At 38.4% G+C, this 14,783-nt stretch overlaps 1 protein-coding gene across 2 annotated transcripts; it reads right to left on the bottom strand.

Moving 5' to 3' along the window:
• Window positions 1-350: 350 nt before the first annotated feature.
• On the bottom strand, window positions 351-12,742 carry LOC109053638 (polypyrimidine tract-binding protein 2-like). Of its 2 annotated transcripts, XM_042718056.1 has the most exons (15): window positions 12,599-12,742; window positions 11,859-11,889; window positions 11,582-11,642; window positions 8,273-8,445; window positions 7,933-8,076; window positions 7,665-7,823; window positions 7,435-7,545; window positions 6,904-7,102; window positions 6,518-6,577; window positions 5,748-5,863; window positions 2,933-2,966; window positions 2,304-2,396; window positions 1,994-2,210; window positions 1,624-1,701; window positions 351-1,528 (listed from the first exon to the last, which is right to left on the bottom strand). In XM_042718056.1, the coding sequence occupies exons 1-15, from the start codon at window positions 12,604-12,606 to the stop codon at window positions 1,399-1,401; spliced, it is 1,614 nt and encodes a 537-aa protein (XP_042573990.1). In that variant the 5' UTR covers window positions 12,607-12,742; the 3' UTR covers window positions 351-1,398. The 2 variants fall into 2 exon arrangements, with proteins under 2 accessions (XP_042573990.1, XP_042573991.1); XM_042718057.1 differs by lacking the exon at window positions 6,518-6,577 and having other exon boundaries at window positions 12,599-12,741.
• Window positions 12,743-14,783: the final 2,041 nt, after the last annotated feature.

Raw genomic sequence — 14,783 nt, 5'->3', positions numbered from 1 at the left:
ATAAAAATGGCATGCACATTGATGTCTAGGTAGGATGGATATGTAAACGGAGAGATCTGGGGATAAGCATGAGAAAATAGAGAAGAAACATGACAACAGGATGGGAAAATTACAGATGATCACTGCAAATAAAGTCAAAGATTACATTGTTTTCATGTTCTACTTCCAGGGCGTATTTCTCCACCCTGGAACGAGTATATCAAAGAAAAAGAGCTAAGTGAGATACAGAGGACAGTACAGGAAGAGGAAGAGACAGCAGAGAGGCAGAGGTGAATGCAGAGCGAGAAGAGTTTATTCAGCATGCTACAAGATAAAAGCACTACACCACACAGGGACTGTCAAGCATGAGCTTGGTAGAAAAAAGAACCTTTAATTGTGCCGCTTCTATACTGAACTTTACATTTCTAAAGATGTAAAAACTCAATTCATGTAGAAAATTTACAGAACACCCCCCTCCCCTTTGTTTCCCAGGCCTAGACCACAAAAAAAAAGTCATTTTTCAATAGAATCGGTGAGCGATTCTCGTACAGCCACAATCAAGGACAATTAAGGATCATTTATATGAGTGATGTCAGTTGGAAAGTCTTGATTTTTTTTTTTTTTCATCGATAAAAATATTCCAGAGGCTGAATAAAACATTTTGTACAATGCAGAATAAAGTAAGACTAAAGGCACATTTACTTTGGTCCCAACAGTCCCTACATTAATGTGACATCACAACATCAAACATGGTCAATCTGACACATGCAACTCAGATATCAGATACTATACATCACACACTGTGCTCCCCACTGTCAGTGTTTTGTTTACCACAGGTTTCAATCACTAAAAGTACCTTGGGTGCCTGATCAAAGAAGAAAAAAACACTACAGCCCAAAATAAAACTAATGCACAAGATCATTTACAACTTGGAGCATGTTCCATCAAATTCAGTTCAGATTCAATTCAACAGATCGTAAAAAATGAGCTTTTGCCTTTGAATCAAAGCAACCCGACTAGCTTTCAAAGCTTGAATTGAATTGGTTTTGAAAAATGACATGGTGAGGCCACGTTGGGCAAGAGTGAAAACAATCACTTTCAAAACCCATCAAAACAACAACGCAAGGTTACGTTTTCGGTATCATCACACATAATGTGCCTAAACCTCTATAATGTGTAACAACGGGAGCAAAGGGATGATCCTGTTTTGCTAAGTAAGGCACATTTTTGTCAATCCATCCTAAAACAGAATAACAGCTGGCCATACACAAACAATAGCAGGAGCGGATACGGAGCGAGTGTTCCTTTAAGGGCCATTCTCATTGAAGTTCTTGATATGGTGTAAAGGAATGACTGGTAAAAATGAATTTGAGGCTCCTGGGGGAGAAACAGGAAAGGTGGCATAGCACCAGGGGATCCTCAGATGGTGGACTTTGAGAAAGACACTCTCAGGCGGTGGCCACGGCCCATGTCGTAGTTGTGAAGGTCAATGAGTGCCTGAATCGCCTCCTCCACCGTGGACGTCTGCAGCAGAGCCATTTTGCGATCTCTAGAAATAATAATAATAAAAATAAGAGTCGGTCATACCGAGGATAGTGAACGTAGACAAAAATGACTAAGAAATGGAATACAGTGGGTTCTTACTGGAAAAACTTGAACGCTTTCACTGTACCGCCGGAATTTGAGAAGAGCAGTCGTAAATCCTCCTCTGTCACATTCTCACTGGAGGGGAAACAAGCAGTTATTAGCATTTCCTCAGAGTAAATGGTAAAATGTTATCATGATGCATGAACCAATAAAAAAGGAAAACAAATTTTCCTTGGTAGCCACATTTTAATCTCAGACTTGAACTGAAAGAAAGGGGAAAAAAACGACAATTACTTTAAAAAGTTGGTCAGCAGTTGGTCCAAGATTTATGATTCCAGAACAAGTCACAAGTATTAATAAAATGGCAAAACCTATAGAAAAATCACCACTGGCATTCATTAGAGCTGAGGTTTTCCTGCATACTCACGGTATGTTAGAGAGATGGAGAGTAGCTGAAGGGGGGAAGATGTTCTGGAAGTTCTTAGACCCAGGCTTCTTGAAGCGATGCAGAGGAGAACTGGTAAAGTCCTTGGTCAAGCCCTGATCATCTAAACCCTCCCTGGGCAGCTGTACCGTCTGGTGCTTGGAGAGGGTCACACGAATGATCTTGCCATACATCTTCTGCCCATTCAGATGGCTCATGGCTAGATAATAAAGACCCAGAGAGCTCTTTCTTCATCTCAATGCGATATAAATATGCTACATGTTAATCACAAAAAAAGACTGTGTCAGCTTACCTAACTGAGCTTGGTTTCCATCAGACATCTGGATTAAAGCACTGTCCTTCTTATTGTAAAGGATCTTCACACGCTGCACGTCACCGTAGACACCTTCGGTTAAGCAAGAGGCAGATGGAAGAGGGAGGGAAGGAGGAGGAGGGGAGGAGTGAACCAGGAAGGACAAGTTAGTGCTTCAGAAGCTCCGGTTCTGACATGAAAGGTGAAGATGATGGTACAAATCTTCCAAATTATCTACACCAAAGAGTCCAAAACAGTGTTTCTAACAGGCACAATTTGATACGCCCTCCAAAAACAAGCTCATGTGATATGGCAAAGTTAAAATCAAAAGCCTACATGCAAAATAATCAACCATGCATTAATATAAGCTGTACATGAAGAGAGACAGATAGAGCAAGATAGAGACAGAGGCTTCCAAAGCCAAGGAAAAACAAACAAAAAATTAGTTCATTTGAAATTTGGCATTGTAGAACTAAACCAATTAAATTGGAAAACTAAGAAACTGTTGTTACACTAGTGCCAGATTAATAACTAACCCTGAAAATGATAAATGAAAGTGAAAATAAAACTGAAATGAAATTAACAATAGATAAACAAAAAAAAGAGGTAGATTGCTAACAATAACATACCGAAGAGGGTAAACAGACTTTGGGGCGTAACCATCTTTAGAAGGAGAGAAGAGCAAGCAGCGTAAGACAGGAAGAGAGAAGAGTCGAGGTAGAGCGGAGATGAACCAGATCATCCATAACGGAGGGTGGTTTCCCGTAGAATGGTGAGGTGGTCATGGAGCATGGTTCAAGGCAGTTAATTGGGGCAAGTCGGTCCGAGGAGGAACATTTGTTTTGGTTCAGGCACAAAGCATGAATGGGTGGAGGGCGGGGAGACAGGATTGCAGGAGAGAAAGGGCCAACCAATCACAGAGGAGTCAGGAGAGGAGAGAAGAGGAGAGGGAAAAGAAGGAGTTGGAAGCAGCGTGGGATAAAAAAAAAAAAAAAAAAGAAAAAGGTTGGAAGGGGGACAAAAATAATATACAGGTCAGTACATAGGAAATGCAGGAGTTTGGTCAGAAAATGGCAGGGTTCTCTTTTTCTTTTGCTTCCCCCGACTATGTTTAACAGTGCCAAACGTAGTCACCCAAGACCGAGTATGGGCAGGGCACAAACGCTGTGAGAAGGACAAAGCATGCAGAGCGCGTGGAAGGCTTTGGTTGAGAAAGTGTTAAGGGGAAAAAACAAACAAACAAAACATCAGCCTATAGCTGTAAAGGGGAGGGGCCATGCAGCGATTAAGCATGAAAACCACCTTGCAGAGTTATGGCATCAATAGAGAGCACATCATGTCGAAAACTCCACAAACCCACAAGTGTTTGGGAAAACAGAAACCATGATGGGGAAATTACTGGGACACTTCAAAAAGACAAAGTGAGAGAGAGTGTGAGAGAAATGAGAGAGGCGGGTGGGGCTACCATGTTTCATACCAACTTTGAATAGCTTAGAGAGAGGCAGTGGAGCATCAGGAGAGGAAGAGAGAGATACAGCTTAGAGAGAAAAGACAGTTAGATATTACTTCCAGACAGAGCGCTTGTGAAAAGGTGCGAGGGGGAGAGAGAGAGAGAGAGAGAGAGAGAGCCAGAGAGAGGGGGAGAGATAAAGACAGAGGAGAGACAGTGATCAAAATTTGCACAGAGGAGAGACTGCAGAGAGACCCTCCATTTTGACGAAAACCTTACTGAGAATGCTTTCAGTATATTTCTGCAAGTATAAATATCACAAAAGAGAACAACGAGCTACAGGTTTTAATTCATTACTAGTCACTATCAATTCACTACTAACTGCAAATATACTGAAATAACATTGACCATAATATATGAAATAAACTGAGGATGGAAATGAGACACAGGTCAACCTTGAAGTCATGTCAAGACAAGTCACCTGCTCAGTGTTCACTGTGTGTGACTGAATACATCATTCTCAATCTAAGGCACATTAGAAAAGTGACTGAAATGACTTTGAAATCAACTTCAGAACATCCAGCAAGAGAGCAAAGTTAGCATGAGAATGTGATTACAGTGTTTGGAATCAAGAAGATGATGCATTTAGTAAGGGCTGGGTATTTTCTCGTTTTTGTTCATAAAGTGTGCCGTGACAAACACACTCTGCATTCACCCCAAAAAATTCTGTCATCATTTACTCAGCCTCATGTTGTTTTTATTTCAGATTAAATTTAGGCTTTTATTCACATATAAACATTGATGACCGCACACAGAGCTCATCAAATATGAGCTCAACCATGCTTGCTTGATACGTGAGAACCAATGAGGTTTGTTCTAGACCATGAAGCAAGCAAGGTTGAGTCTGTATGTGTAGGTATGCTAACTAAAGATTGAAAAAAAGGCTTAAATGAAATCTGTTACATATCATATATGGCCACTACAAGCCTAAATGAATGAGGATCAAACACCTCCAACCATCAAACACTATCTAAACCAAAAAAAAACACTGCCTAAAACCATCACACACTATCTTACCTCCTAAAACCAACACACTAATTCCTAAATTGGGCCTAAACTCAAACATTGGTTGAGGATTTCCACACTAGTGTTGGAGCAAGCGTTCTAGAATTGGGTAAAGCAAAAAAAAAAAAATCTGTGTAGTATTTTACAGCTTAAATACGTTTTCTTGCACCTTCAGACTGCTTGCATTAAAACCACTTTTTTGTCACTGAATGTTTTGTGTTGGAGCTGTGTGGACACGATGACAGAATTTCCAAAAAAATTTTTTTAGTAATTTATATCTTAAATGAATGTTCTACCTATGGAAAACTTGCAATGGAACAATGTCAGAAAAAGAAAACAGAATTTCCATTTCTTGGTGAAGGGTGGGTGAACGATGACAGAATTTCCATTTCTTGGTGAATTTACGCTTTCATTTTCACACTTGTAATGTAATATTTTTGGCCATTACAGCTTAATAAAGCAAATATAATGCAATTGCAAGCTTTGAAATGACGTATAAATTTAAATAATGAAAGCACATATGTGGGGCAACTGGTGAGGTTTAAAAATGTTTACCAAAAACAATCATGCATTAAAATGCTCTTGTGGTTTTAAAAATTATATTAGTTCTTGCAACTGCTAATGAAGATTCATTTTAAAGTTTTGTGTTTTTATACAGCTCTAGTATTTAATGAAAAAATATGTAACAATTTTGAAAAGGCTTATGACATCACCAAGAATCCTTTCATGTATGTTAACACTGCTCTGCTGCTAAATGCCGTGAAGGTTATGTTAAGGCCCCTCCAACTCAAAAATGATCTTTAACAGATGAGGACTGAACATATAAAACCTGAGACATACAGTGTACTGGTGACCTGATAGACATAATGAAAAGACTGAACAGAGAGAGCAGGGATGTTTGTGTGTGTGTGTTGTGGGTGTGTACTGACCTCTTCGTTGAGGTTGCTGACCAGGAGCACTCCACCAGGTCCCGAATGTCCAGACAACGCCACCCTCCCTGCTGCTGCCGCCGCTGCTGCTGCTGCACTCAGAGGGCTGATGGCCCCTACAGAGAGAGGAGGAGAGAGGAAGGACCGTGTCAGCTCACACAGCCCAGAAGAGCCTACAGCTCAGCATCTCAGGCGGATCTGCCCTGTGGCCATGCATTCTACCTGTCTGCACCCACCACACCAAGCACATGCAGTTATGCAGCCCACACCACACACCTCTGGCAAACCCACATCTCAGAGTCAATATCTGCCGCTAGGCAGATTGCTATCTGAACCGATTTCACACAGACTGGCACTCTAGAGCAATATCCGAACAAAATTGCTTTTTGGGCCCTCTCTGCTCACTGTAGTTAGCCGCTCAATAGGCGCTCTGCTTTAGCTAAAGGGAACTCGTGTTTGGCAGTTTGGATTGCCAGTCTGTCTGAAATACGGGTCCCTAATTAGTGTGCGTGTCAATCTATTACATCTGGCCCATAATGCAGAATGGAAGGGCTTATTGTTGCAGCTTCAGATTTATGCTTTGACAAATAACGACACTGTTTATGAATCCTGCATGTCAAGTCAGGACAAATGGTTGGGGTGGTTTCAACATGAAAGCCCTGCCAATTCTGACAGCACTGGAAAAGTCCCTGTCCTTCAGAAGGAAGAGCGCATTCAAGTAGGGTTAGAAAATCAAAAGGAAAAGGGAAAGTAAATGGAAGCATAGGTACCTAGAGAAGATGGAAACCCTCCACCACTAGAGTAGGAAGTTACCATTCCAGAGGGAGTACCTAAGGAGAACGTGTATAGTCAAAGTCTTACGGGATAAAAAACACAGACTGGGGGCCGTGGAAGCGGCAAAAACGTAAAGCAACGTGTCTGGAGAGCACATCAATTAGACGGGATTGCATTTCAGGAACCATTGACCCATTTTCAACCAAGAACTAGAAAACTGAATCACAATAGAGAGGAAGCATTCACACCTCTACCCTGCTCTGAAACTGAAGCTATGCAGACAGGAGATGATGATGCATGTCAGAGAATGACAGGGAAGATGGGTCTTAAAGGCGTGATTGAGCAACGTTTGAGACACAAGTGAGAGCGTTTTCTAACTTACCGAGCAGGGAGGTGGAATCTTTGCTGAGAGTGGCTGCCACAGATGGGTCCACGGGCGGCTGACCATCTCCTGAGGGCAGCTCGGGCCGGGTGTAATCCCGGCTTTTGTCGTTGTTGTATTTTACATTCAGGTTGACCAGCTTGGAGAAGTCGATGCGCAAAGTGCAGCAGGAGTTGTATATGTTCTGGCCATCCAAGGACTTCAATGAAAGGAAGCGAAAAAGAGAGACGGAGGATGAGAGCAAGACATTTGTTATTCTATGACATGGGTGAATAAGGATAAGAATAATTACAGCCAGCGCGTAATGTAGGGCCCTGGCTCAAAGTAATAAAAACGCTCCTCTACAAGTAATGACAACTGCAGTCATTTCATCGCATAAATGAAAGAAAGGTACTAAACCAACATATGACTGGATCATAATTTGCCTGTGGCCATAACCATCGCATTAAAAATCTCATAACAGTGCTTTGGCACATCATTACACATTTATAGATTTTGCGGTGGTTTCAATCCTCCTCTTCGTTCACTCACCAATTTGGCCTGCTGGGCATTTACTGGGTCACTGAACTGCAAAAGAGCCTGGAACTGATTATTTTTGGTAAATGTGATTATCTTCATGACGGTCCCAAACTTGGAGAAGATCTAAGAGAGATCAGTGCAAAGTCCTGTTAATTCAGAGGCATGAGAGTGTAAAAATACATTCGGCTGTTTTTTTTTAAACTGCAGTTTATTCCAGATGGATGCCTGCGGTGGCCAGTGACCTGTTGGAGGACGTCCAGGGTGACTGGGTAGAACATGTTGTCGATGATTATTCGCAGTACTGGGCTGGGGGCAGGCGTTAACACACTCTCGCCGGCCGCCGAGCTTGGAGAGCCACCCTCCTGTACCGCGGACACCGCCTGAAGCACAGCTTGAGCTCGCTTTGGAAAGAAAGCAAGGGAACCAATTAGGACTAGAACTACACTAATTACACACTTCTGTTGCTAATTTTAGTTTTGAAAAATTAAAACAAGGAGTGCAATTTCTAACCTGGTTGAGCGCACTGTCAGTCTTGAGTTCTTTGTGGTTGGAGTACTGAATGAACACTGGGACATTACGCACTTGAGGTGTAACAGCTGTGTAGTAGGTCACCATGGTAACAGCTGCTTCCTCTGTTCCTAGCTCCAAAAATGCCTAATTGAGGGAAAGTGTTCAAAATGAAGAAAGGCTCTTTTTCCAAATGAATGAGCAAAAACTTTGTTCACCCAATTTGAAAAACAGCTTTAACAAGAAATTTTAAACACTAAATTGAATTTCAGAAGCTCTATCTCTTTGCTATCACAACAGGAGCTTGGTTTAACGTTCCTCACAACCATCCCCCATCACATACCTGATTTTTGCCTTTAAGCATCAGGATATTAGTGACCTTTCCAAAGGGCAAACCCAGGGCGATGACCTCAGTCTCAGAAACCTCATTGGGGAGTTTCCGGATATGAATGACTCTGGATGGTGGGCTGTCCATACTGTCCTCCACCCTCAGTTTCTTACTGTCACTTCCATTAGCTGTCAAATAAATCAGAAATATACCTGCACTTCAAAAGGTTTTTTTTTTTTTTTTATGTTTATGTTTATATGATAATTGGACCACCTATATATTATTTGCCAGTAACTGGGGAAATGATAATCAATACAGATGTACAGTGTTTCAGTTTTCCATATTTTGTTTATATTTCATGAATAAGCAAAAAATGACTTAGTGTCCTTTCAGATTGGATGTGATCTCGCATTCTACTGGCACTTGTTTTACAAAATGCCTTCTGTATGCGTGTCAAATGATTTTGGCCATTTTGTTGTCCCTTGATTTTTTTTCAGCATCTCGCACCAAATCTAATTGCAATTTTCATGGTTAAAATTGCGATTTGCAATTTAAAATGTGCTTTTTAAAACAAAATAACCATAAATAAATAAATAAAATAAGAAGAAAAAATATATATAATTTTATTTGACAGAAAACTATTGTTTTACAAACAACTGCAGGGTTACTTGTTAACATGCTAAATATTTTACAGTAATTTCTTAATTTTTAATCAGGAGGTATGTAAAATCAAAAACAGAGTCAATGTCTTTAATATAAAATATGAGACTTATGCATCCACAGAGAGGAGAAAACATCTGCACACTTCTATACACTGGAGAAAAACATGGATTATCATGTTTACTTAAAATTTCTTCAGAGAGAACTAGAGGTGTCCCCGACTAAGGATTTTCATAGTCGAATTGGAATTTTCGAATCTTGCCGATATTCGACATAGTCGAATAATATGTTTTGGGGGTGGGGTAAAATAAATTACCAAGAGTCAAGACAGACATACGACAGTCATAATTATGTTAACACACAGGGAAAATGTGTAACAGATGCCTCGCAGATACAAACAGGGAAAATGGTGTTTTATGTTTTGATTAAAAGATAGTTAACATTAAACGTCAGCGAAACCCTAAGAATTCACAACAAGCTGCGCACACTGAAGATGACCCGTAGAATGAAGCTACTGGTAATAAATGGGATTTAACATCATTTATCTCATTTAGAATACACTTCATTATTTATACAACAATAATGTTAATATTACAACTTATAGGCTATCTGCATAAAATGCCCCGAATGAACAAACGTGTCTGTGCGGCTCTGAATGAACTCAGACTGTTACTGGTCATTTGGAATGAGGATAAAAAGACAAAAAACAAGAAAAAACAAACATGCAAATAAGTTCAAACATCAATTCAATATCTACTATTTCCTGAATATTATGAAATTCGAGATGGCCACCCCCTGATGACGCCATAATATGGAAAGTAGATGAATATATTTACACCCCACATAAACTTTCGGTTATGTAGAGTCATGTACAGTCTGGAGAAGTTGATGCTAATTGCCAAAGGTCAGAGCCAGTCAGATTTGAGTTGACAGAATCCATAGAATCCATATATCCTTGTCTCTCCAAATCAGCGTAGCGCCATTTTGGCAAATCTGAGCAGTACGCAGGTGGTGTACGCTCTTCCACAACAACAAAACTGCATGGATGCGCTGTTTTCTTTCAAACCAAAGCGTAAATACACATAAAAAACTTATACTTGTGGCACGGCTGACACAGAAGAGCGTAAGCCGCAAAATCGATCAAAGAAATCGCGGTAGGTTTTTTTTGTCCATATCGCACAGCCCTAGTTCTGACTATTTTGATGTTCAAAGGTCAATTTGACCCACTTTTTTTTTTCAAGGCAACTGTACAGACCTATAAATATATTTCTAATAATAATATAATATGTAAATATATTTCTTGGGTAAATGTTGGTGGGTTTTTTTTTGTTTGTTTGTTTTTTCATTATTTTCAGTGCTGAAAAAGACTCAGACTCAGATGGTAAAAGTGAGCTATTATTTCTATTTTCAATGTATATGAAATACTATTTAACTCATCTTTTTCTTCCAGAAATGTTGTAAATATTTCTCATTTAGGGCCATGAACATGTCTAAGTTGTGTTCCAAATTTTAAGTTGATATAAAAAAAATTGAGGTTCCTATGCAATTTTGTTTAGGTGTTATATCAAAACTAGCCACCGGTTGCCCTTCAAACTCCATTGTTTTTTTGATGCAATTTTTCTGTCACAAATGTATAAATTTTTCTCTCAATATTACTTCTATCACAAAATAACCAACAAATATAGAATCTTGAGACTCAGACCTTTCCAACGATACATATTTTGTCAAGATTATAAAATTCTAAAAGACCATAATACATTTTGAAAAATGACACCCCCCATTAAGTGGGAGGAGCCCGCTAAAATATTTTTAAGTACCATTTCCATGGTAACACAATGTCCGATATCAAAATAGTTTTAAAATTGAAGTTTTAAGCTTTCAAATGATATATAATTTATGATGATCACTAAAACATGTGATAGGGAAAAATGAAATGAAAAATAATTTTTGTGACAAAGGTCAGAACTCCTATTATGATTATGTTTTGAGGTGCACTTTAGTCATAAATTAATCTATTGCTGTTTCTACATAATTTGTAACAAAAACAGTGATAAAATTTCTATTTAGGAGTCTTAGACCTTTCCAACAATATATAGTTTGTCATGAGTAGATTAGGATTTAACTGTAATACAGTTGTATAGAATATAGTAATATAGAAGTAAACTCTACCAGCGGGACAGTAACAGTTAAGGGGTTAAAAAATGTGGTTAAACATTTTTTAAAAATCATAATTTTTATATAAATGTTTTGCACTGTATGACAAACACTGATATAAAAAAAAATCTGATTCCTTCTTGTTTTTAATAATGTAATTTTTAAGCAATAGCATTAAAGGCAATTAGGGTCAATTTAACCCGCTCCATCAAAATCGTACCCAGAAATCGAACATAATACAAGGGGTAAGAGCAGCTTCGGGGGTTTAGCTGTTCTAAAATAGTTGTAAGGCTTCTATGGCTTATTGCTTTAAAATGGTACTACATTCTAGACACGCTACACAATAGGGGCATGTAGTATTATGTGAATGATAAAGTTCTCAAATCTCAGGCCATTCTGTGGAGTTTTCATTTTTTGTATCCATGTAGGCACAGTTTTCGGATATCAATTTCACACAAAAATAAATCTATACTGATTGCACCCAATTTACAGTTTTATTCCCCCTCTTACCAGTGACTGAAGAGTTTGAACTGTTGTACAGACTGCCAGACAGCAATTCATCTGAGCTTCTCTAGAAAGACACAGATGTACACTGCAAATTCAGTAAATCACTCAAATGATTAAAATGTTGTACAAGTCATATAACTTCACATCATTCCATTATCCACATTACCCCAAAATAATCCAGACCGCGTGGATGGTTCTGCTCTCAGAATTTTTTTTAGATATTAGATATTTTGATAAAAAAAAATCTTAAAATTACGTTAAGAAAAAAAAAAACACTTACCTTCACACCAACTGCAACATCACTTGCAATGCTGTAGAGAGAAAATATAAAAATATTTAAAAATTCTGATAAATTCTGGGTTGTTTGTTCTGTTACACTGTCGAAATCACAAACACATCGATGTCACGACTGAACACAATGTCATCAGTAACGTACACCAATTTCTCATTCAACGTTACAAATATTACAGTAGAATAGCGCAAGAGAAAGTAATATTTTAAGTGACACTCAAATGTGGTCAGTATTGTCAGCAGTTTGTTATAAGAAGCTTAATAATGCTTGTATAAACCTGAATTGAAAAGCAAATTTTGCATAATAAAGTCGTATTCAGTAACGACAAATTCATATTCGGCTCGTGTAGGGAGCGAGTGACAGTTACATTTCAAACAAAGGAAATCAGCCGCGCAGTAACAGTACCGTTAGCCGCGGTGCTACACTACATTACACGTCCCCGTTCTTCATATAAAACGAAACAATTCACAAAATGATATTAAATTATTCAGAACGCCGCTTTGATATTCTGTATACACATCGCATCTATTTAGCGGTAAAATATGATGTGTGGAGTTTGCATGCGTTTGTTATTATTAGCCAACATTGGTTTATGCATCAACAGTCTGCGCGAGCGGCCTTGTCAGAACGCTTAAGATTGCGACTAAATTCGTTTCAGAATAAACTTAAGCTACTAAAAACTGCATTTTTTTTTTACCTCTCTTACTCTATAAACAACGCAGTCTTACCCGTCCATTGCAGGGAAAACGTTCTTCACGGTGTGATACCGATCACAGGAGCAGAGGAGCCTTCAACACACTCGGGTAACTAGGCAAAATGGAGGAAAGTCTGTTATTCACGGAGTCACCCGAACTCAGCCGAGACACAGCCGAAGCGACGAGCTGATAGCCTGCTCAGAGCGAGCTGGGTGACTGATATTAAAAGTTCATCATCAAAAACAATAATAAGGGAAAAAAGGTCATCGTTTTCTGCAGCATAGAGAGCTGCATTATAATTATTATCAAGGACTTCCACCGTAAAGGAGATCCTGGAAACAATACACAATTTTTAAAACTGATTTCCGTGCTTGGAAATATCATGAAAACAGGGGCATCGCATCTGGGTATGCACGTGCATATGGGATTGCCCCGCCGAGGGAGACCTTTTAATTTAAACTAGGGAATTCGTATTCTTATTATTTGTGGCCACAATACTGTGAGGGTTTGAGGTTGGTAGCTACCGAGTTCAAAAGACTGTATCATATCTGTATCATATCTACTACTGAGGCTTCAGTGACACCTTCACATTTTGATTCTTTCCTTTCATTTTAATTCTTTTTTTATTGAAAGAGAAGGACTATCGAAAGTAGCCATTCTTTCCCATGAGAATAAAAAAGGCCTTAAATTAAACACCAAAGACATGGTGGATGAACTTGCCAAAAGAAAGTCCCAGAGAAATAAAATAATTACAACTAGTGAGTTTTATTTTTGTATTGTCTTTTTTTTGTTTTTTTTTTTTTTGGGCTGCTGGTTGGTATTGTTGCATATGGGACTGGGGCTGACTTGATACGCCACTGATTTCCACACTGAAAAAAATGATAATTTTTTTTTTAAGCTAAGTGGTTGCAAACAATTTATTTTAGTTACATTTAAAAAAAAATATTTTATTTATTTTTATTTATTTACATTTTAGTACATTCAATTAATCAATTTTTTTTTTAGTGCATATCATTAAACACAGGCCTATCACTGACCTACGGTCCACAGCAGTCCAGTCCGTGGAAGATTTATTTGTTATTGTATTCTGTCTACTATATTTTCAAGTTTATGTAAACATGCACTTAAGTCTTTGGATTCTGCATCACATCTTGATGGATTTGGAATTTATTTTCTTTATTACTTTGAATATGTATTTGATTTCAATTTACTTTTAAATATGGTTTATAGCAGGTGTTAAAAGTGATTAACAACCATTACTAATGAGGGGCGGTGTATTTTAGTGTAATGTGCATTAGCCTGATAGTGTTTTGGCACCATGGCCACCCAGTGATCATGTGGCTTTCTTGTACCACCCGTATTATTATTGTGTTTATCAGAAAATCTTATCATGAAAAACATATTTTGTTAGCTTAATTAGCTTAATATATTAACATTATATCACTTTGTTGTAAGGTATACAGCCACACTCTTAGAAAAAAAAAGTTCAAACATCGTACCTATGCAAGATTATGCTGCAAGATTTTCTCAACCACATTTAAAGGGATACTCCATCCCAAAATGAAAGTTTTGTCATTAATCACTTACCCCCATGTCGTTCCAAACCTGTAAAAGTTTTGTTCGTCTTCAGAACACAATTTAAGATATTTTGGATGAAAACCGGGAGGCCTGTGACTGTCTCATAGACTGCCAAGTATGTTACACTGTCAAGGTCCAGAAAAGTATGAAAGACATTGTCAGAATAGTCTTTTACGGGTTTGGAATTACATGGGGGTAAGTGGAAATCAGTGGCGTATCAAGTCAGCCCCAGTCCCATATGCAACAATACCAACCAGCAGCCCCCAAAAAAAAAAAAAAAAAAGACAATACAAAAATAAAACTCACTAGTTGTAATTATTTTATAGAGAATAACCACCCCGCTCTCCGTTGGTTAACCACTGTGTCACACCCCCAGTGATTATGACTGTATATGCAAGACTTGGTCATTTATTTTAGGACCATATCTAATTTATTACTGCCAGTATGTCAGGGCATCTTCATTCTGTAAAAAAAAATATGTGTAATTTTTAATGAAAAATGCCACATTAAAAACCTGTTGATTGGTTAACTGTGAGGGCAAATGGTAAATGGTCACATTATATGACATTTTCACAGTCCCCGTGTAACACATCACACATGTATTTTATTTGAATGGTTTTGTTTCTTCTTATTTTTGTTA

Source organism: Cyprinus carpio, chromosome B2 (genome assembly GCF_018340385.1).
Source record: "Cyprinus carpio isolate SPL01 chromosome B2, ASM1834038v1, whole genome shotgun sequence".
Classification (NCBI taxonomy): Eukaryota; Metazoa; Chordata; class Actinopteri; order Cypriniformes; family Cyprinidae; genus Cyprinus; species Cyprinus carpio.
Note: the sequence above shows the minus strand (reverse complement) of the source record. Positions and strands in the feature narration are given on the sequence as shown.

Coding starts and splice junctions, on each gene's coding strand:
- LOC109053638 (XM_042718056.1), bottom strand. Junction 7,546..7,664: donor CCCTGGACGTCCTCCAACAG/GTCACTGGCCAC, acceptor GATCTCTCTTAG/ATCTTCTCCAAGTTTGGGAC. Junction 5,864..6,517: donor AGGGTTTCCATCTTCTCTAG/GTACCTATGCTT, acceptor CTCTCTCTGTAG/GGGCCATCAGCCCTCTGAGT.